General features: G+C 41.2%; 1 protein-coding gene across 7 annotated transcripts in view; it reads right to left on the bottom strand.

Annotated features, from left to right (window-relative positions):
- The window catches only part of MEIS2 (Meis homeobox 2), a 231,033-nt gene that overhangs the window by 139,806 nt on the left and 68,575 nt on the right, over window positions 1–22,652 (bottom strand). For all 7 annotated transcript variants that reach the window (XM_049899629.1, XM_049899632.1, XM_049899631.1 and 4 more), the window contains one exon: window positions 21,262–21,407. In XM_049899629.1, the coding sequence (XP_049755586.1) occupies window positions 21,262–21,407 (146 nt within the window). The remainder of the gene's footprint in view (window positions 1–21,261; window positions 21,408–22,652) is intronic.

Here is a 22,652-nt window from a genome sequence, read left to right as displayed (position 1 = left end):
AATAACACACATGAAGAAGAAGAATGTGCTTCTTAGTTCGATCAAATATATGAGAGCAAATGGGCAACTCCCGTCCAAAAGCAAGACAAGAAGACAGGAAGGGAAAGGAACTGGATGAATGGACACCGGGAATCAAGGGTGGAAGGGGGGGCATGCTGTCACCTATGGGGATTGCAACCAATGTCGCACACACACACACAATGTATATATATTTTTGAATAAGAAATTAACTTGAGCTGTAAACTTTTACCTAAAACCCAATAAAATTAAAAAAAAAAAAAGGAAGCATTTGAAGCCTTATCCAAACCTTCAAATAGTTGATGACCACTGAGCATTTTCTTTATATTTGGAACTAAAACTTTACATGCTCAAAATACCTCCCATGGTCATCTTTATGGAATCATATAGAGTGCAACGAAAAATGATTGTTGGATCCAGTCTGTATCTAAATGATCCAAAGAACAGTTCTCCACTTCTTCACAGTATGCCATGTATATGTGCTTCAAAAAGGTGAAAAATGTAGCCATCTAACCAATAAGACCCCACACCATCTCACATATTTTAGGTTATATGGTACAATTTCAATCAAGTAGGCATATAACCTAAATTTTGCCAGTAGTTTGAAAAATTGATTTTTGAGGAAAACAAACAATAGCTATATATGCACAGTAATCCTTATTTTTGGACACAACTGAATTATGAGAATAAAATCTATGCTTGTGTAGACTAATTTTTAGTCTGAGTACTAAGGGTAATAAATGTACCACTAGAATCTAGACGTCTTGAAATATTCAAGTATCCACGCAGGCTTTGGTCATCCATTCATTCTTTACCTAGCAAATCTATCCCAAATATTATCTTACAGTACATCATATAACAGAAGAAGTATATATCCAATGCTATGGAAAGATGATTACTATTTGCTTTGTAACATCTCCACAAATAGCAGGGGTAAAACCAAACCTGTTGCGTCGATTCCGACTCATAGCAACCCTATAGGACAGAGTAGAACTGCCCCATTGGGTTTCCAAGGGGCACTTGGTGGATTCGAACTGCCGACCTTTTGGTTAGTAGCTGTAGTTCTTAACCACTACACTACCAGGGTTTCTAAGACACACATAAAACAGAACCTCATATAGTCCTCTGCTTCTTTCCTTGCAAACAGGGTAGGGGATGGAGAAGAAAGCCTGGGGTGCTGTGGCCCCACCTCTAATGGTGAGCAGACTCTGGGTGAGGACAATCTGCATTATCATTCAGCAGCTAAGGCTTCTCATTTGAGTCAGGCACTGTTGGGTCCAAGACTACATTAACTCTAGTTTCAGGTCAATGGAACCATGTGCAGACTACCCACAGCTATAATTCATGTCATGGGGGAAGGGGTGGGAAATGAAGAGAATGAGTAATTATTGAGTACCTGTCTTGCTCAAGGGACAGAGATAGGCTGTTTTACATATTCTACTGCATCTAGTCCCCACCTACCCACGCAGAGACGTAGGGAGGGTGTGGCAGAGGGGGGCACTTGACCCCAGGTGGAAGTCCAAGGGGGGCACCAGTTGGGGTGCAGACTGACATTCCGAGGTTCCACAAATATGAAAGGAATCTGACTGAGGCAGCCAGACAAGCGGGGAGAAGGATAAGAGGAAGGAAGGCATTTCTGCTGAGGCATCGCCATTGTCAACCTCTCCTCATCTTGAAATTGGGGAGAAGGCCCAACCTAGAGATTGCTCCTGGGTGCTTGGGGGGGGGTGCAATTTAGACACTGCCCCTGGGCACCCAAACTGGGGTACAGGGGCACAATTTAGAGATTGCTCCTGAGCACTTGTTTCCCCCGTACTCCCCCAGGCAATCCTACCCATTTTACAGAGAAAGACTAAGAGATTAAGTAAATTGCTCAAAGAAACAGTGCTTGTAAGTGTCTTCTGGTAAGTCAAACCAAAGTCTACCTGAACACGTCTAAGGCACTCTATAATCCTCTACAGCTATAATCCTGAAGGAGCCCTGGTGGCGCAATGGTTAAGTGCTTGGCGGTTCAAACTCACCAGCCTCTCGACAGAAGAAAAGACCTGATGATCTGCTCCTGTACAGATTATATTCTAGGGAACTCTATGGGGCAGATCTACTCTGTCATATATGGTTGCTATGAGGCAGCACATAGCAACAACACCACCTCCCTACTTCAACTCTACATGCAGTAGAGGCAAAAGGACTCAAGGTAACAGGGCAAGTCACTGTCAAAAGTTTAATACCATTACATGCATCTTGTCCAGCCCCCGTTCTCATTCATCCTGGCCAAATTATTTCAATGGGATATACTCTGTAACTGCAGCACACACATGACACAAGTGACAATTTAAAATGGGTATTCAGGAGTAGCGTTTTGTTATAAAATCACCAAAGCGACACTTAGTTTAAATTGCACAGACACCAAGAACTTAAAGGAACCTCTCGATCACTCACGGGGATAAATTTAGAGTCCCAAGACAAAACAAAAGCTCTGAATTGTGCAGGTGTGTTTGGAGCTATGGAGGGTAGAGAGGGTTTGGGGGAGTGGGAAGAGAGCAGCCACATGGTGAAGGGCAAGCGAACAGCAGGCCCTGGTCCTAGGTGCTGCCAGGTTCATTCCAAACGCGCACAGTGTGGATTTCAGCTATAATCCAAACAGAAGTGACAAAACCCAAAACCTTAGGAGGGAATACCGGCTTTCAAGTGCTATGGGAACAGAGACATTTGTTTACGTAACCACTGTTTTAAAATTGCATACATAGTAACACCAAAATAAACAGCTTGCAATGCTGTTTATTTTAAGATACACAATAGTAACGTAAAGGGTGGCGTGCCCCAGGTCCGGAGAGCTGGAACATAATTTACAGAAAAGTCCTAGGAGGACTCAACTACACACCAGGACTGTCTACTTCCTGATTAGATAACAGCGAAGGTCAGAACACACTGCTTTTTGCGCAGCAAAGAGCAAACAAGCCACCACAAAGACCCCGCTCCTCCTGCTGGCTGTGAATTATGAATCGAGTCCTGTGGAGAGCAAGGCTTGCCAAGACTCCCCGACAAAGTGTGTATTAATCACAGGTCCTGAGGAAGGGGCAAGAGCAAAGTCTGACCCGTCACAGAATGAGCCTTGTCTGCAGACCTTGGTTCCCTGAGTCTGCCCCTCCCTGATCTAAAAACCAGAGAAGGAAAAGAAAAAAAAAATCCTGAAAATACTCAAGCTGGCTGGGGCACTGAAGCATATATAAAACTGAACTCTAAGGAAAAACAGCTAGATCAAACAAACCTTAAGCATGATGAAAATAACTCCATTTGCGGCTTATTTTAGCCAACCGAGTAGTCAATCCCCACGCTTTCCTTGCTCCTCTTTCCCTCCTCCGTCCAGGTGTGCTGGGAAAACATTTTAGGGATCTTTACTTCAGTTTCTCAACTTCAATCTTTGACACCATACAAGAGAGCTTTATGACTGCCCTAGTCTAGCAAAGGTGTCTGGGTAGTACAAACGGTTTGTGCTTGACTACTAACTTAAAGGTTGGCAGTTCAAACCCACCCAGTAGCACCACAGAAGAAAGGCCTGGCAATTTGGTTCCATAAAGATCACAGCCAAGAAAACCCTATGGAGCAGTTCTACTTTGTAACATATGGGGTTGCCATGAGTTAGAATCAACCAGATGGCAAGGGGTTTGGTGTTCTATTTTTAATCTACCAAAGGCCGGTAATCTTAATATCATTACTCTTGAATTCTGGTCTGTTTTGTTTCAACATATACTGTTAACTTGCCTCATTGCCTCACCCTTACCTGCTGTGTCAGGAAAAAAGAAATAACTATTATCTTTTCCACAGGGATAACTTCCATATCTTTAAATTTTAAAACTTGTGTTGGTCTTGACATATTATTTCCCTAAAATCTCTCCCAGTAGCAGTTATCTGCTCTTTCTCCTTATCAAACCCTCTGAAATCAAGGAAGGGTGGCCAGACTCTTCTCTCTTCCCTTCCTTCTCTTCCTCTCTGCTCTCTGCTGACCTAAGCCTTTCCAGCCACCTTTCTCATGAAGTCCACATCACTTGTCATTTCTCTTCACTGCTTCTTGCCGGAAGAATGTTGACCTCTAAGCCACACCCACTTTCCTCTGTACCTGATGGAATGTTCCTCTCCACTTCATGACTTATCCTGACTTTTGGAAGCTTTGCTATGTGTGACAAAGGTCCTCCAAAGTCCTCCATCTCTATTTCAACAATCCTGGATCTCCTCTAGCAGAGATGTTGCACTTCCAAGGTCTCAGACCCTAAAATTCTCCTTCCCTGCTCCTCTGTTCTCCCTCTTAATCTTCATCATGACTTTCTACACCCCCCAACCTTCCCCTCCCCATCCCCATGGTCCCCTGGTTTTCCCGATACAATACCACACTTCATTTGCCTCTACCTACCATAAGGAGCCCTGGTTGCACAATGGTAACAGCTCAGCTGTTAACTGAAAGGTGGAGGTTCAAACCCTCTCAGAGGCTCCACTGGACAAAGACCTGGTGATCTGTTCCTGTAAAGATTACAGCCTAGAAAACCCTATGGGGCAAGTCTACCATGTCACATGGGGTTGCTATGTGTCAAAAATCAACTCGATGGCATCCAAAAACAACCCATCATGGTTCTTTATTAAAATAAAACGTATCGTCCTGGATTAAGGTGCTCTGGTGGTAGAGTGGTTAAGTGCTCAGCTGCTAATCAAAACATGGGTGGTTCAAACCCACTAGCCCCTCCAAGGGAGAAAGATGAGGCAGCCTGCTTCTATAAAGATTTACAGCCTTGGAAACCCTATGGGGCAGTTCTACTCTGCCCTGTAGGGTGGTTATGAGTTAGAATTGACTCAACGGCAGTCGGTTTGGGTCCTGGATTAGAAATAGAGTGCACATTCTGTTGAAAAATCCAAAGCCATAAATTTAAGGATAAAAAAGAAAATAAACCAGTCACACAGATCTCACTATCCAAGGATAACCACCGTCAACACTTTAATCGTATGCTCCTCTCTGTATATATTCATACATTTATATTTTTTTACAAAATGGGAACCACACTGTGCAAGCTGCCTTCTCTCTTTTCTTTCACTTAGCAACACTAAGATACTTTCTCATATCTTGAAATATTTTTGATAACATAATTTTAAATGATTACATAGCAGTCTATAATATTCCATCATTCCATCATAGTCTCTTATAATTGAGAATATAGGTGTTTCTCCATTTTTATTGTCATAATAACATCTTTATACTTTCTGCATAGTTTTGTGTACATTGCTGGTGGTTTCCTTATGATAAACTTCTAGGAACTGAATGACTGGGTCAAAGGATAACAGCATGTTTAGGTTTATTTATTCATTTATTTTTACACATAGTCCCCCCCCCCCAAATCCATTGCCATCAAGTTGATTCAGACCCGTAGAGACCCTATAGGACAGAATAAAACTGCCCCATAGGGTTTCCAAGGAGCGCTGGTGGATTTGAACTCCTGACCTTTTGGTTGGCAGCCAATCTCTTAACCACTGTGCCACCAGGGCTCCTCTTACACATATTACCAGTTTAAATTCCAGAAAGACAAATTTCATAGGCATTATTGAGTAGATATTTCCTTCCATTCTGGACAGTCCTGACACGACATGATTTTTTTAGTCTTTCTTAGTTTGGAAGAAAAAATAGTAACTCATTGCTAATTTTATTTTTATTTCTTTAGTTACTAACGACATTGAACATTTTTCAAATCCCTATTGGCCATTTGGATTTCTTCTTTTGTAAGAGAACTTATTCACAAGTCCATCTTGTGATGCCATCTTCTCTGCCTTTTTTTTCCTTATTGATTTGTACAACTCTTTATTTATTACAGACACCAACTCTTTGCCTGTTATATGATGTTGCACATATTTGTACCAGTTTAACATCTGTCTTTATTTTACTATGGTGCTTTCTTGACATTCAAAAGCTCTTAATTTTTATTTAACTAAATCCATCATTATTTTTCTTTACCTTTTTTGCTTATCTTTATCCTTTGTTCTTATGCTCGGAAAAGATTTCACTAAACAAAGGGCAAATAATTATTCACATCTATTTCAAAGAACTCTTTTTGGAACCTATTTTGAGGGAGATTATCGATTGTTTTTTTAAAAAATAATTAAACAACTATCTAAAAATGTTTTATTAATCATTCTTTTTTTTGTCTCTATATGTTTGGGTTTATTTGTGGATTCTTATTTTGCTCAAACGTTCATTCCGTCAATGATTTTATCCAGTACCACACCTTGCAGCTTAATAATAAATTTTAACAATACTCAGGGCAAGACCTCCCTCATTTTACTTTTTTAAAAATATCTTAACTTTTCTTAATTGTTTTCTGTCATAATCCAAGGGGAAAAAAATCTCATTGGAATTTTGACTTATGAGTCAGAAATCTCTCCTTAACGTTCTCCCTTTCCCTCATGTCTTCAAACCGTAGTCCTAGGTTTTTTCCTATTGTCTGTTTTTGCTCCTCCTGGTCCTGAGCTCGGAACCCTGGTGGCACAGTGGTTAAGAGCTCGGCTGCTTACCCAATGGTCAGTAGTTCCAACCCACCAGCCACTCCTTGGAAACCATATGATTCCGCTATGAGTCGGAATCAACTGGACGGCAACAGTTTTGGTCTGGTTCTGGTTTGGCCCTGAGCTCGTAAGCATTGCCTGAGAAAGAATGAAATAATGTGGGAAGGTTTCCTTCCAGCCTGGCCCTGGCTGCACATTTGTACGCATTTCCAAACTCATGCCCTCACACTCTCCAGGGCTCCTAATCGTCCAGTCAGAAAGGCTCTTACCTGAATCTTCTCAGCTCTGTTCCTACTCTTTATGAAATCTATCTGTCTCCTCCCTACCTTTCTACCTGTGAACTGACCCTTATATTCACTGGCTTCGTCTTCTCGAAACACGCATTATCTATCCTCATTATCTCCACCCTCCACACCTACACTTCCATCTCTCCCTCCTGGGGTCTCTCAAGCTCCGTCTCTCCCTGCTGGATTCCTTCCCTTTGCTGATATACCTGATTCACCTGACACGCCTCTGCTAATGAACCCTGCACACTGCACACACCATTTCCTGTTCTAAGTCCCTTCCAACTTTGCCTGCTCACTCCTCAGCCGGAAGAATTCAAAGATAGACCATGACCCCCAAGTGCCAAATCCAAAGGCTTATTTTTAGTCATCATTGTCCTTAACCTTTCTACAGAATCTACTTCCTCTACTTTGAAACTCATTCCCTCTCCACATGATCTGATTGTGCCCTACTGGTCTGACTTCTTTATCTCCGCTCATTACTTTTTCTCTTCCACCCTTTAAATCTAGTCATTACCAAGATTCTATCCTCTAACCCCTGCTGTCTATGCCCTCTCTCCCTCATTAACCTTTATCCAGCACTATGGTTTCAATCATTTACTTCTATGAAGATCAGCCTCAAATCTCAAAGTGTAGTCCCAATGTTTCTAACATTCAGAGAGGTTCTCACACCTGGATACCTAGCTAATGTGCCTAAATCTACAGCCTCAATGCACTTTCCCAGTAGTCTCCCATATGTATTCTATGTTACAACCCAAGTGGATTCTGCCATAACAGCTGTTAACACCCGCAAATCCCTGAATGTAGAATGAGAGGAAGCCATACTTAGCATCCAGATTGAAACTATCTTCTGGAAAGAATAAATAATCCCACTAATCTCTGTGTCTGTCATAGGATTCAACCATCTTTAGAGTGAGGCTATGAGATCACCATTTTTAAAGGTGGAAAACTGCTGCTCCCCACCAGCTTGGCCAGGATGAAAAATGGCAGGTTTGGGGACTGATTAACTCTCAGGACGAAGTATTTATGGAAAAAGAATATACATGTGCAAATCACCAAGGAATTTGTTCCAAAACTGTTGTAACACAAGTGAGAATACATTTATTATGAGGTTAAATATCACCCAGTTATTTTTTGTAAGTTCAATCCTAAAAAAGTTGAGTTTATAAGATTCCAAAAATTACACTGACTCATGATGCCATTACAACTGTGCCACACTGGGGACCATGGTCCTGAGGGACATCTAGCTCAATTGGTATAACATAGTTTATAAAGAAAATGTTCTACATTTGGCTTTGGTGAGTAGTGTCTGGGGTCTTACAAGCTTGTGAGCAGCCATCTAAGATATCCACTGGTCTCACCCTGTCTGAAGCAAGGGAAAATGAAGAAAGCCAGAGACACAAGGGAAAGATTAGTCCAAAGGACTAATGACCCACAAGTAACATAGCTTCCACCAGACTGAGTCCAGCATAACTAGATGGTGCCCAGCTACTACCACTGACTGCTCTTACAGGGATCACAATAGAGGGTTCCTGATAGAGCTGGAGAAAAATGGAGAACAAAATCCTAACTCACAAAAAGAAAAAGACCAGACTTACTGGTCTGACCGAGACTGGAGAAGCCCTGAGCATATGGCCCCCAGACACCCTTTTACTCAGTACTGAAGTCACTCTGGAGGTTCATCCTTCAGCCAAAGAGTAGACAGGCCCATAAAACAAAAGGAAACCAAATGGGCATACTAGACCAGGGGCAGGGATGAGAAGGCAGGAGGGGACAGGAAAGCTGGTAACGGGGAACCCAGGGTTGAGAAGTGGCGAACGTTGACATGTTATGGGATTGGCAACCAATGTTACAAAATATGTGCATTAATTGTTTAGTGAGAAACTGATTTACTTTATAAACCTTCACCTAAAGTACAATAAAGAAAAAAAAAAAGCTATTGGCTTTTTATTCCATCTGAGCAGCTAGCTATCCACTCAGTACAGGGACCAACAATATTCAGTTGCACTGTCTGATAATCTTTTAGAACACAGCTTTTATCTCATGGAAGTAAGCTTAGATCCTTGCTTGCACATCCTGAGAACAAAGCAAAAATTGATTGCAATGACTACATTTTCTTCCTTTCATCTGAGTGTTTGGTCTCATATAAATATTTGAGTACAAGTCCTTTTATTTTAGAGTTTTTCAACTTTAACAAAAAAAAGTTTATTTCTTTAAAAAAAAAAAAAGATAACTGAAAGCAATATTCCCAATGAGGAAAACACAGTGGCTTTCACTTCAATGGTGAACACATTTATTGACAGTATGTGAAATGTGCTTGCTGAGTAATGATCATGTTTAAGATGGACAGCTTTTTTTATAAAAATGATAAATTTTCTTATTAAAATGACTTTTATTCACACACACACACACACACAACTGTGCCACAGTCTGACTGGTCTGTAAGGTCTTTGTTCTCCCTGTACACCTCACACTAGCTGTAGGATTTAATCTCCATTCCAATTAGATGTAGGTCAGAGGGACCACATACAATATCTCCCTTTGAAAAGTATTTCATCCATATCCAAGTTCAAGTTTCATGGAGCAAAGACAGAGAAAATTAATTATTTTAGAGGATAATATGAAAATATTATGAATATTGTTTTATACTTGTATACCATTTTACCCTTTTCAAAAGATTATTTGTAATCTCAACTAGCCCTCACAACAATGAGGTGAGAAAAGTGACACTCACGAAAGTTAAAGGACTTGTCCAAAATGACACAGACAGTAAAGGTTGAGGTACAACTAGGACCCTAATCAAGTAACTGCAAACTGGTCCACGACGTCTCTGGTATACAGTCTTATAAACCAGTTTCTGTTGAGTTGACTCTCTCTCATGGCAATTCCATGAGTGTCAGCGTAGAACTGTGCTCCCTAGAGTTTTCAATGGCTACCTTTTTGGAAGTAGATTGCTAGGTGTTTTTTCTGCGGTGCCTTGGGGTCTACTCGAACCTCCAACCTTTTGGTTAGCAGCCGAGGGCATTAACCATTTCTACCACCCAGGGATTCTTATCAAGTCTTACAAACTGTAGGAATTTCTTTTGCCCTGGTCTGAAATATTTGTTTGTGTGTGTGTGTGTTTCTATAAAGCACAAAAGAATTAACAGATTGCCCTCACTATCCAACAGGTAGGAAAAAACACTGATTCTTTTATGAACTATAAGCATTTCCAGTGTCTGGATCAGGCCCAACCACAGATTCACGAGAATTAAGCACAGCCTTCTCTGTTTTCTCTGTTTAACTGATCATACATACATTTTATACTCCCTGACAAAGAGTGCAACCATGTTAAGGACCAAAGAACATCCAATCACTCTTTTCTACAAACTGCCTCTGGAAAAAAATTTCAGACTTTTTTCAAAGGATGCCCTACTGGTAACAAAAGTCATGTTAAAAACTGATGCCTTTCCACATGGTCATATTTGATTATCTCTTAAGCAGTTCACCAGAGAACATAAAAGCTTCAGGATTAAGCTATAAGAGGGGTCTTTATCAAAGTGCCATCACGTAATCAGTGGGATTTCGCCACACAGATCTAAACTTACGGTTTCCCAGAAACTAAAGCAAAACCCGAGCCTATAATTGACGAATAATGATCTCATATTGCCCACGCTCTCTAACTACTTTTTTTTTTTCCATTTCATGGTGAGGCAGGGTTTAAAACAAGTGTAACAACTCACGAGCTGCCTGCAGGTATCCTGAAATACTGAAATGGAACCTATAACTTTTCAGCATAGGGAAAAAAATCAGGCTGCTTTTATACAGAGTTCCAACATGTCACCAAGCCTACAGGGAATAATCCAGGACTTATTTCTCCTGTTGAATAAAAGCCTTTTCCTTTTAAAAAGACTAGTGTAGTCCACTCCCAGTAGACTTGGGTTGTTTATTGTCGTCTTCCAATGGGGTCACACCATGTGTCTAGGTTAAAAAAATAAGCAATTTTACAACTGTAGTATGACCCACTGGAGCCCTGGTGGTACAGTGGTTAAAGAGCTTGGCTGCTAATCAAAAGGTCAGTGGTTTGAATCCACCAGCTGCTCCTTGGAAACCCTATGGGTAGTTCTACTCTGTCCTATAGGACCATTATGAATCAGAACTGACTCGACAGCAATGGGTTTGATATGTTTTTTTTGGTTTAGTATGATCCAAGTTAAGGGGTTACTACTTTCTAAATTATTAGCTGTGGAATTGAAGCCAGATATTTCCAGCCGAAAGTAATTCTGGAGTATTTATGATCCTAGGGCAATCATGCAATAAATAAAAACAAATCTAGATATTGATTTATAAAGTGATAACTGAGGTATTAAAAGCAGCAACAAGTTTAGCTTCAGAGATTAACAAGGGTGGATCTTAATCTTCTCGCTAAATTATGCAAATCAGATATCAGTAAATTTGGGAAAGGGGGTTGGAAGAGGGCCCATTGGTTACCCATGTTAATTTTCTATAGTGGTACGAATAACTAGATAATATTCTTTTCATTTCTTGTCCTCCCAGAATCCCACAATAAGAGTCTCTTGAGTTGTGGCATTTTATTTTATTTTTTTGTGGACAGTCAAGTCAGGTTCAACAAATATTCATGTTATCTATTATAACCAGGAAATAAAACCATAGTTTAAGAAAAATTATCTGCCATTATATTGTGACTTGACAACTTATCCACTATTAGATAAAAACAACTTAAATTAGTTCTGGCAGATTTGGGACTTGGCAGTTCAAAACATGAATAGCAAATGTAAAAGCATGAAAATGGCATTACTATTATGTTTTAAGAGGATAATACACCTTTAAAGGGTGCCAGTGTTTACTCTGCATACTGTAAACAACTGCTGCCAATCAAGTTAGAAAGTGGTACCCAGCACATAACTATAACGAGGCAAATCCCATTCAACCAACCTAATGCTTCCTACCCAAGTTACTATTTCTTAACGGGAGCAATAGGGCTGAGTATCGTCTTTAGACTTCATAATCTGTTCCGAATTGTGAAAATGTATCATAACACTGAGAAGGCAGGACATTTCCAGGAGTCCTCTGAAATCTGTGCAGTCACGCTCTCTAAAATCAAAATTAGTTCTGAACATTAAGGTCACGTGTGGCAATGCTGAGGGACAGTCAGTGTTCTTCTCATAACCCAGGCAGTTTTGCCTGTAATTCCCAGTAACTTCACTTCAGCACGGAATACTCTTGTGAACTGTGGTCCTGTGGAAGGAAGAAATGGAAATTTTCCCTCTGATCCAAATGAATATTCAGGGATCTCACTGAACAGCATTTAATGGCACTCTATTCTTAGAGTTTTTAAATAGCTGAATATTCAGATATGCACAGCCTTCTATTTTCTTTTATTCAAGGGTCTTCAATTTCCCCATCTCCTTGAATTCTTTAACGTATTTTTAAACAATTATGCTTAGAGTGATATTTTATGAAATTGGGTGCTAAACTTTGAGCTAATAATTATTTTAGTGTCTTTTTGATGGTAATTTAATAAGGATTTGATTCTTCAATCTCCTTCCTCAGTTACGTATGTTAAAAATGTGCCTGTCAGCTAGGGGCTAATAATCGCTGAGTTAATTTTCTTAGTCTCTCTCAGCTGAACTTCTTTTTAAACGGAGTTGCCTGGCGTACTTTTGAAATGTCTTGACTGCGACATTTTGGCACTGAGCAGACCTCACATCTCGTCCCCACTGTACCAGAGACTTCACCTCAACGTCATTCACATACATGAGGACAAAGGCCGCTGGATCCCAAACACGTATCAGTCTTTCACGTGCAGAACCCCTCATAATCCAATTCTAAACCCCACATCGGGCCTATAAGTAAAAGGTTATGGCACCACAGCACGCAATTCGTTTGTTTCCTTGTTTGTTTCTTCAAGAGAGACCAAGTATCAGTTGCAATTTTCTTTCTTCTAGAGAAGTTTCCAGGATTCAACACAACATTCGATTTTTGGCCTGTCTCTTTAATTTGGGAAATTGTAAAAACGACGACAGATGGCACACAGAATTGACTTATGTCCTCTATTCTTTACAGAAGAAGGGAGTGCATGGAAACTTTGCAAAAGGCAGGAGCTACAGCATGCAGGTTGCTATTAAAATTACCTAGTTACTCTTTGGACAGCTAGGATCAGAATGTACAGGCTTTCATTTTTTAGACATTCTTGAAAACCAACCAGCCACTGGTGATCACAGCCCCGACGTTTAGTGTCCTGTCCCAGTAAGGACATGATGGATGTGCCATGAGCTCTGAACCTCTGCAACCTCTGAAATTACCACTCTTCCCACCCCAATCTCCCACCCCCCCACCCCCTGAAAATCATTATGAAATAGGAAGAACGCTCAAGCTTACAGTTAATTGGAAACATTGCAAGAGAAGCGAAATGCTTAGGACAGCATTCCCAGGGACAAGAAATCACCCAGCATTATTACTCAATGCATTGTGACATCATTTCCTGAAATTAAACAGAGATGACACCAGTTCAGACCATCTCCAGTCTACGGTTCCATTCAAATAATTCACAGATGTTTTCTCCTGGCAAGCAGAAAAACAATGCAAAGGCTAAAGCTAGGGGCAGCCTCACTGCGCCGTATGTTTGTGAGACACTCACTCTGCCAGTGTTTTTCAGCTATATGTTCTACATATGCACTTCTGCAGAAGTAGTTCTCAGCCCCGAGCCCCGACTTGTATTCAGCCCACATTTGCATCTCTGAATCTGAGAAAGGCGCTGTCTTACTGTAAAAGTAAGGTCAACATTTTATTTGGTATTAACTTGGCCTATAAAACCGAATCAAACCCATGGCCGTCGGGTCGATTCCAGCTCATAGCGACCCTACAGGACAGAGTAGAATTGTCCTATAGGGCTTCCAAGGAGCAGCTAGTGGATTTGAACTGGCAGCCTTTTGGTTAGCAGCCGAACTCTTAAACACTGTACCACCAGGGCTCCAATTTGGCCTAGAGCTATTAGCATTAAGTAGACCAATCTCAGAAGTATGAAGGCACTAATTTCCAAGGAGAAGTAACTAATGTCCAAGAAATACTGATTTTATTAACCATTCAAGTTCCTTAAAAAGATGTCTAATGATAGAAATTATCCCAGTGTCTCCATGGCTACTCTTGTGGAAAGGTACAAGTGGCAAAACTGGGGTAGAGATGAAGGAGGTGGGCAGGGCTAGATCACTCACCCTTGGTGTTTTTGTGAGGTACTATAAGCAAGGATGGCAAGACTATGTCTTACATACTTTGGACATCCTGTCAGGAAGGATCAGTCCCTGGAGAAGGACATCATGCTTGGTAAAGTACAGGGTGAGTGAAAGAGAGGAAGACCCTCTACGAGATGGATTGACACAGTGGCAGCAACAATGGGCTCAAGCGTAACAACAACTGTGGGCATGGCAAGGACTTGGCAGCGTTTCATTCTGTTGTACGTGGGGTCGCTATGAGTCGAAACTGACTTGATGGCACCTAGCAACAACAGAGGCTTCAAGCAGAATCCTTGGTGGTGCAAAGAGTTAATGTGCTCAGCTGCTAACCAAAGGGTTGGAGGTTCAAGGCCATTCAAAGGTGCCTAAGAGGAAAAACCTGGCAATCTACTTCCCAAAAAATGATGACACACGAGGTCTCCATGAGTCGGAGTCAACTCTATGTCAACTGGTTATTGGTAGAGGCCTCAAGCACTTGGAAACTGAAGTACACAGCCAAAAGACCAAAAACACTTAACATTTGTGTAGCACATTGTACAGTGTAACCTGTGAGGGCCAGGACTCCACAGGATTGCCTTGCTTTTCCAGGTCTCACAAGTTTTCTGCCTTTGATGGGGTGCAGTCTTATCATTTTTCTATCGTTCTCTATTAGTGGAAAATATTTGAGTTTTCCTTCTCCGACAGGTTTCCACCTATACAGGTTCTGACTTTCACAGATTTTACTGTACCTGACAAAATGATTAAATCGTTTGAACCACACAGGAACCCAACCAGCTGAGTACGGCAAATATTAACTATTTTAATTTTGTAGATAAGAAGATAGGGTCAGAGAAGTTGAATAACTTGCCCAAGATCACAGAGCTCAAACCCAATTCTTCTAATTTCACATTCAGCGTCCCCCTTTTTAAAAAGCCATACCAAGTTTGTCTGTCAGAGCCTAGACTTTAACGCTCTGAGGAAGCAGGCAGTTCTGGATTCTGTTCACATATGGGAACCCTGACAGTGAAAGGGAGCGTTCTCTATCAACATGTAGGCCCAGCTGAGGCATTCTGAACTATTCCATAGCCAGCTTCTTCTCCACCTCCTACCCCATCCCAGAAGGCTCACCAAGATGCTCTGGCTTTCACCTGGCACCAGGACTGATGTCACCACCTAGCATCAACGAGTAGCCATCAGATGTTTACATGGCCTCCTCAGCAGACTGGATCTAGACTTATGTTCTCTCCTACTATGGGCATTTGTGATTGGATTGGCAAACCTGGTCTCCCCAACTCATATAGTCCTAGACAAGTATGTAGCGACTTAGGTTGATCAGTTCCACCAGCCAAAGTCTCCTGCTATCCATTCAACTAGATTAAGATAAGACTTATAAAAAAAAAAAAAAAAAAGACTTATAGTTACTTTATATTATGCACTTATTATATAAGCCAGGCATGGGGCTGAATGCTTTCTACTATCTGATTTAATCAGTACCCCAACCTGATTTGGTGGGTTCTAAGATTATGCCCATTCTACAGATGTGGACAGTGAGGCTCAAACAGGGTAACTGCTTGAGATCAAACATCTAGTGTGTTGCAGACTCCAGTTCCTGTGCTCTCAATCTCAACACTGTACTGCCTCCTTTAGGAAAAGAAGTCATCTGGATTGACACAAGGTGAAGAGAACTAGTTAAAAGGCAAAATAATCCCTCTGTCTGTCTCCCTCTCTTATGTGCATGCACACACACATACATTACAAGAACAAATCTGAGTTGACTAAGTTACTATCATACAGTCTTGGTGAACTCTCTGGAGAAGAAACAAGTGTTTTTCCAATGAAACATGGAGCTGTATTTACTCACAACATGAGGGCATTGGCTCTGTAGGACGGATACTTCACAATCTGCGTTTTCTTGCCAAAATCTCATAGAACAAATTCTAATAGGCAAGGAGTGAAATGAATAAACTGCGAGGCTGACTTTATCCCTCTCCCCAACCACTGGAGACAGGGAGAGGAGACAAATGCATTTTGCCCTGAACAAAGGGCAGCATTTTATAGAACCTGCAGTCTCAAGAAGCCTGCATCACTTGTAAACAGATTCGCTTCTGATTCTGCACACATATCTTTGAAAGAAATCCCACATTCCCTGATTGTCAGCTTTATCCCTGTGTTTTCAAATATGAAAACCTTTAGTCTGAAACTGGTATGAGCAAGTAGTGTCTTTGTGTGTGAGCACTTCCTGTTTTCATTCCATGATCAAACATATTCTTTGCAGCACAACTCAGAAGCTCTTGAAGGTGGCAAGTGGAGGTGCCTGAGAGCTTAATTGAACACACTAAGGGCTTCTTGGTGTGGAGGAGTTTTTCATGGTTATGAATAAACCGTTAGCCCAGGTCTTTATTTCTTGCTGTTTCTTTCTTTATCTTTGAAGGCAAATAAAAACAGTTGTAATGGCAGGCTTACTTTTATGATATCATAATCTCTGAGTGTTCGTGAAAGGAATATACTTCCCTGAAATTTCCCTAGGGTTTTTTTGTTTGTTTGCTTTGTTTTACCATTGGGCACATACCAGCAAAACCAATACATGTCCATCGGATTCTTTCTTCGATCTTTTCTTCTCTGCCTGAGAAGCCAGGCAGAGTGAGCAGCCAACTGAAGGGGTATAATATAGATAGAGCTTTTGCTACTTGAACTTCTAAAGAAAAATATATACACACACATATACATATTTCCTTAAAGTTACCATGATTTTTTTAGAAGCATTTTTTTAAAAGGATAGTTTGAAAACTGGTGGTTAGAAACTAGAAAATAATTATTTAGCACCAGATTAAGCAAATCCAAAGTGTTTAACTCTGAATATGGAAATGCTTCAACATATCAAATAGTCTTTTGATTTTTCCTTAATGCTACTTTGGATTTGGTTTAAATATTTTTCTCAATATAATCACTTAGCTGCAAGTTTATCACCTTCACCCCTAAAGCTGGAATTTGAGAGACTATTTTAACTGTTACAGTTGTAGTGGAATTTGTTCTTCCAAGAAAACTGAAGGTTAATGATTTTTGTCATATTGAGACTAAGACTTAACAATTGCTACAGTTAGCCTTTGTTGAGGTGGGGTTCTTTTTTCCCTGGGCCTTTTGAGGTATTCAGAATAGGTGACAATAGCTTGCAGTTGAGAACATATGTAGAGAGACCCCTGTGGCTTATTGGAAAAAGTTGCTCCATGCTGGTTGGGTGTTTGGAAAAAAAAAAATACAACCAGAGTTCTTTTATGTTCGGCTAGTTAATGAATGCATGAATGTCAAAATGGGCCAATGGCCCATTCAGGGGGCAAAGCCTTAGCAGCCCCCTTCTTTAAGAACACATCCTGAGATACAAAATACATTTGCTTAACAAATTAAAATAATGAGATAATTCAATTAGCTTCTTTTTTTAAAAAAGAAAGAAAAAAGGGTACATCGGGGATTATTGTAATACAAGAACAGGTCATACTGCACAAAAGAGAACAAACCAGTTTGAAAAATGTTAAAGAGACTAATAATGAAGGAATGCACATTGAATCCTGCACTTGCAAAGAAATTTACATGAAATAATAATTTAGACTACATCTATTTTCAGTGAGCTAGAGCCAACATTTCACTTTGAAAGTTGAAATTAATTAAATGACAGAAAATATATATACTGGGGCATTTCTATTTCCAAGAACTTCCTCATGCCCGCTAGTGCACGAAAGAAAAGAAGTCTAAATTAACATGTCGCTAGTGAGGGGTCTCTATTCTTGGTTTCTGGGCTCAGAATTACAGCCGACTAAATCTTTCAGATCCACCAGCTCATTAAAGATGGGAAAGTAAAAGTTTTACAGGACCATCCTCATCAAAGTTACTGAACCTCTACTCTGCAGCTGGGGTGAAGGCAGGATGAAAAGGGGGAGGAATTTCAAAATGGGAGCTGAGGAGAATCTCCCTGAGACACAAGGGAGGTGCAGGCAAGGCAGGGGAGGGGAGCAGAAAGGTTGGGAGACAAAGCTCTAGGAGAAAGTAATAAGAGGGGCAAGTTGTGAAAAGAAGGTCACAGGGAGGAGAAACATAAAGCACTTACTGAAAAGTAAAAAGAAAGAGGGAAGGGACAGAAGGACGACCGACCGTGAGGCTGGGGCACAGCAATGCTCTTGCTAGTGATATTCCTGAGTGCGGAAGAACCAAAACACATGAGGCGGGATCCTGCAACTTGTCCCTCTCATTTTAAAGATGCAGAAATGAAAGGTCCAGAGCACTTCGTCGACTTAACTGAGGGTCAGAGAAAAGCTGAACGTGAAATGCAGGTTTCCTGGCTCCACTGTTCAGGCTGTTTGAGTCTTCTCTCTCCCCACTCCAAGGGCATGCGTTAATTAAAAGTTTTAGTTGGGCAGAGAACTCAACACCAAGCCTTCTGCACTTTTAGGGTGGGGGTAATGACTTGCAGTTCATTTGCAGCACCTTACACGACCTGTGCAAGCATTATCAGTGCGCTGGAATCACTGGCCACACACGCGTGCCAGGGGCACAGTCCTGGACGGGGAGGTGGGAGATCAGAGATCCACAGGACAGGTGTCAAGTGCTTCTGACACTTCCCTGTGGGGCTCAACTCACAGAATATCAGCAGTGAACGGAACAGTTGGCTTGAGGAGCCTAAACCTGTTGCCGTCAAGCGGATTCTGACTCATAGTAGGACAGAGTAGAACCGCCCCGTGGGGTTTCCAGAACTGTAATCTTTATGGAAGCAGACTGCCACATCTTTCTCCCAAGGAACCACTGGTGGGCTCGAACCGCCAACCCTTCAGTTAACAGCCAAGCACTTAACCACTGCACCACCAGGGCTCCTGGTTTGAAGAGACAAATATAAAGAAAGTCTTCTCTACTGCAGAAGCAGGAAGGCTTCAAATAATTAAAGAAAATGGCACTCGCTCCATAATCTGCCCCCTTCCCCTTAGACTCTGAGCTTATTGATGGCGGAGGTTATGACACTCATATGCAATTGTTAAAGGTGATGATGATTTTAGCAAAGTCATCATAACATGGTGGAAAACACATAGAATTGGGGATTAAGAAGACTTGGGTCCTGGTCCCAGCTTGACCTTAAGTTAATTACTTCCCTTTCTGGGTCTCAGTTTCCTCATTTGTAAACAGAGCAGCCAAATTCTCTAAGGTTCTGCTGCTCTGTGATATTGGTTTTGATTACTGGAAGTTTGAAACAGGTGTAGGTTTTTGCTTGGAAAATAGTGGCTGAAGTCTGTTTTTTTTGGGGGGGGGCGGTGCCAAGAAAGGCGGAGCATGAAGGGAAATGGAGGAAGAGAGGCAGCCAGGTGAGCTCGTGGGGAGAGAACAGCTTGCCTGCCATCGGTGGCTTCCTTGGCTTTCTTACTTGCTACTCTAACCAAACAAACCTTCAGTTAAAAATGAGAAGCCCCTCCCCTCACACGCACTCGACTTCCAAATTAAAAACATTTTACAGGTTAGTAAATCTCCAGCTGAGGTGATGTAGCAAAGAACAGCTGTGAAGTAATTTTGATAATGATGAGAATAATAACCACATGGCAAGGTTCAGGGCTTTGCTGTTGCAGCTTCAGTGCTCCTGAATAGATAAAAGTGATTAAATACTCCTGATTATCCCTGACCAATATGTAATGGATTTACAGCCCTTTCAATTAGTCAGTATTTGCTTAGGACTCATTATTTTGTCTTTGGTTAAGTAATCAGCCCAGAGACCGCATGTTCTGTCTAATTCCTCTGAGCCGAGTCAGCGAAGGGCCCTGACCTTTGAAATGGCCATAGCTGCAAGGCAAGAATAACCACGACCACGGCAGCAGCGTTGGCTCTCCCAGCTAATCCTGACACCACACGCCAGATCGATATACCTCAGTTTGCTACTAATGTCCTAACATCAAGATGGCCGATTTAGGAATGTGAACCTATCACTTTTCCCTCCCCGCACCCGCTCCACCCCTTGCCCTTTGTAGCTCTGCCAGAAGAGCAGATCAGCAACTACCAACGTAAATAAAAGTGGAACCTTGTCCTGGACCCATGACACTGTAACTAATGTCATTCAGCATGGCAACACACAAGTTGGATAATCAAAGAAGACCTTCTGCTTGCAACGTGCTACTTTATTTTTAAGCGTTAGCATAAATAGAATGGCCTGAAAACAATATTATAGCAAAAAACATCCTCCGAAATTTTTACCATCTTCCCCAGATTTCCATATGAACAGTAAAATAGAAGAATGCCTCATTCCCCTGTCAAAACGTATTGTAATTTTTTTTCATGAGAGAGCTTATAGCCAACTGTATATACCGACACATAAAACCGAATGCAAACAGGAAGATAAATTGTTACTTAAAAAAAATGTCCCACATAGTTAATCCGTTCCCAGAAGTGAATAGGTCTAGCTTTTAAGATAATAGACTTGAACAGCTAAAAAAAGAATCTTTCATCTCCACCTCACAAACAAAGGTATTAATTATAGCACCTATAACCCTGCTGCGTTTGTCACACAAATACACGAAATGTTTAGAAGAGGCTTCGACCATCAAAGGTGCACCTGACCTCTGAGATTGGACATGCATGTGGCAAGGTATTCTTTTTGCCTCCTAGAGAAGGTTGCTTTCGTTAACAGTGTTATCGGCAACGTTTATGGGCTCATGGGCTCCTTGCAGCCATTTCCCTTGGTTGCAGTTCCATTATCTGAAGTTGCTCTTGTACCTTTTAGCACAAATAACAAATTTACTCACATGTACTGTTTAAGGGCCTAGACCATTTTGAATAAGGTCTATTCTTGGCCCAGTAAAAAACAAAAACAACAACAACAAAAAAACACTGCTACTTTCTGGAGGATGCTCTTTGGATGGTGACAGTTGGTAAAACCTTAAGTGCTCTGCTAGTCATCCTATTTCCAGAAAGAAAAAATAGGCACCTTATTAAAATAATATGTATGAGCCCCTATAACTTGCTTAAAAAAAACAACCAAACAAACCTACTGCCGTCAAGTCAATTCCGACTCATAGCAACCCTACAGGCAGAGTAGAACTGCCCTATACGGTTTCCAAGGAGCAGCTGGTGGATTTGAACTGCCAGAGCTCTTAACCATTGTGCTGCCAGAGCTCCACAACTTGCTAGGAGAAAGCAAAACAACCAAAACTTTCTCTCTCTCTCTCTCTTTCATCTTGACTTACTGTGAGATGCTGGAAGAGCCATGCTCTCATGATATTCGTTGCTACTTTGGGGAAAATGCCTCTTTTCTTCTGGCGTTTTTTGTCCTTGTCCGGATCATCGTCGTCACCTGTACCAGGTGAAGCTACACTGTTGTCTAAACCATCCCCTAGTGGAAAGAAATAAAATACATTAAGAGAACACACAGAAAGGGTGCCAACCACGATGTGCAGCTAATGATGGGTTCAGCTACGCTTGTTGAAAGAAATCCATTAAGCGGGTATGTTTTCTTTCATTAAAGTATAATTGGAGACACAAATATGTAAAAGACAAAATTAAACCAGGCCTCTTCAAATGTTAATTTTGTGTGTCTCACACTCGCCCATATCATTAATTCAATTATAATTGTGTCCTCCGACACAGCGCAGTAGCTCTTTGTCAATTATGGAATCCAATGTGGGAAAACTGCCATCAGAAAAACCCATTCGGTGGAAATGCATCCCCATGCCCATAGTGAACACACACTGTAGGGTAATCAAGTTAAATGTTCTGTAGTCTATATATTCTAGGCTGCCTGCATAGGTGACAGTAACTGTGTCACTGTTCATTGCACATAACACACTGTCTGCTCAGTCCCTCCCAGAATGGTCACCTCCTTAGCACGCACGTTCACGCACTCCTCATATGACCCTGCACTGGGCATTTGCATGACGTGAAAACTTTTAGCTTTCTGCACCACTGATCATTATCATTAAAAAAAAAAAAGATACACATCAAGGTAGGGTGCTCACTTAATCAGAAGTTTCTATCAACATCTTTCTCTTCTGTGCTTTTCTCTGGCATTAATTGTGCATTAGCAAAAATCATTTACTTTTAACAGTCATAGTTATTTTTTCTTGCCCTCCGGCAAAAATGCCTTGAAAGCCTGCCTGGAGGGCATCTAAATTATGTATCTGAAAAACTCTTCCGGCAAGGCATTGCAGGACCCCTACTTTCTTAAAATTCATCCAAGCACGTCTTCCTGTTTTTGGGAAGGCATCAATCAAGAGCGGCAATATATGCCATATTCCTACATTAATATTTGAACTAATAACTTTTAAAAAAGGAAAGAAACAAGATCCGACTTGTGGCATAATCAAATGCAAAATAAATGAAGAATACGGGGACACCACTGGGGCTTTATAGATGGCTGTGTTTTCCTTGCACATCATTAGCCTGGAGCCACACGAAAGAGGAAAACAGAGAAGTGGAGAGTTTATGCTTCCTGCTGGTGTTTAAGAAGCCGGGGTCCTGGAAGGACATCTGGGAATTGCGCTGAGATGGGGGGGTTTGTAATTTAAGAATAGACATTCATTAGCAGTAAATGCCATAAATCCCATGCTAAGTAAAAACCTTGTCCAAGAAAGCCTAAAAC

This window comes from Elephas maximus, chromosome 10 (assembly GCF_024166365.1).
Source record: "Elephas maximus indicus isolate mEleMax1 chromosome 10, mEleMax1 primary haplotype, whole genome shotgun sequence".
Classification (NCBI taxonomy): Eukaryota; Metazoa; Chordata; class Mammalia; order Proboscidea; family Elephantidae; genus Elephas; species Elephas maximus.
Note: the sequence above shows the minus strand (reverse complement) of the source record. Positions and strands in the feature narration are given on the sequence as shown.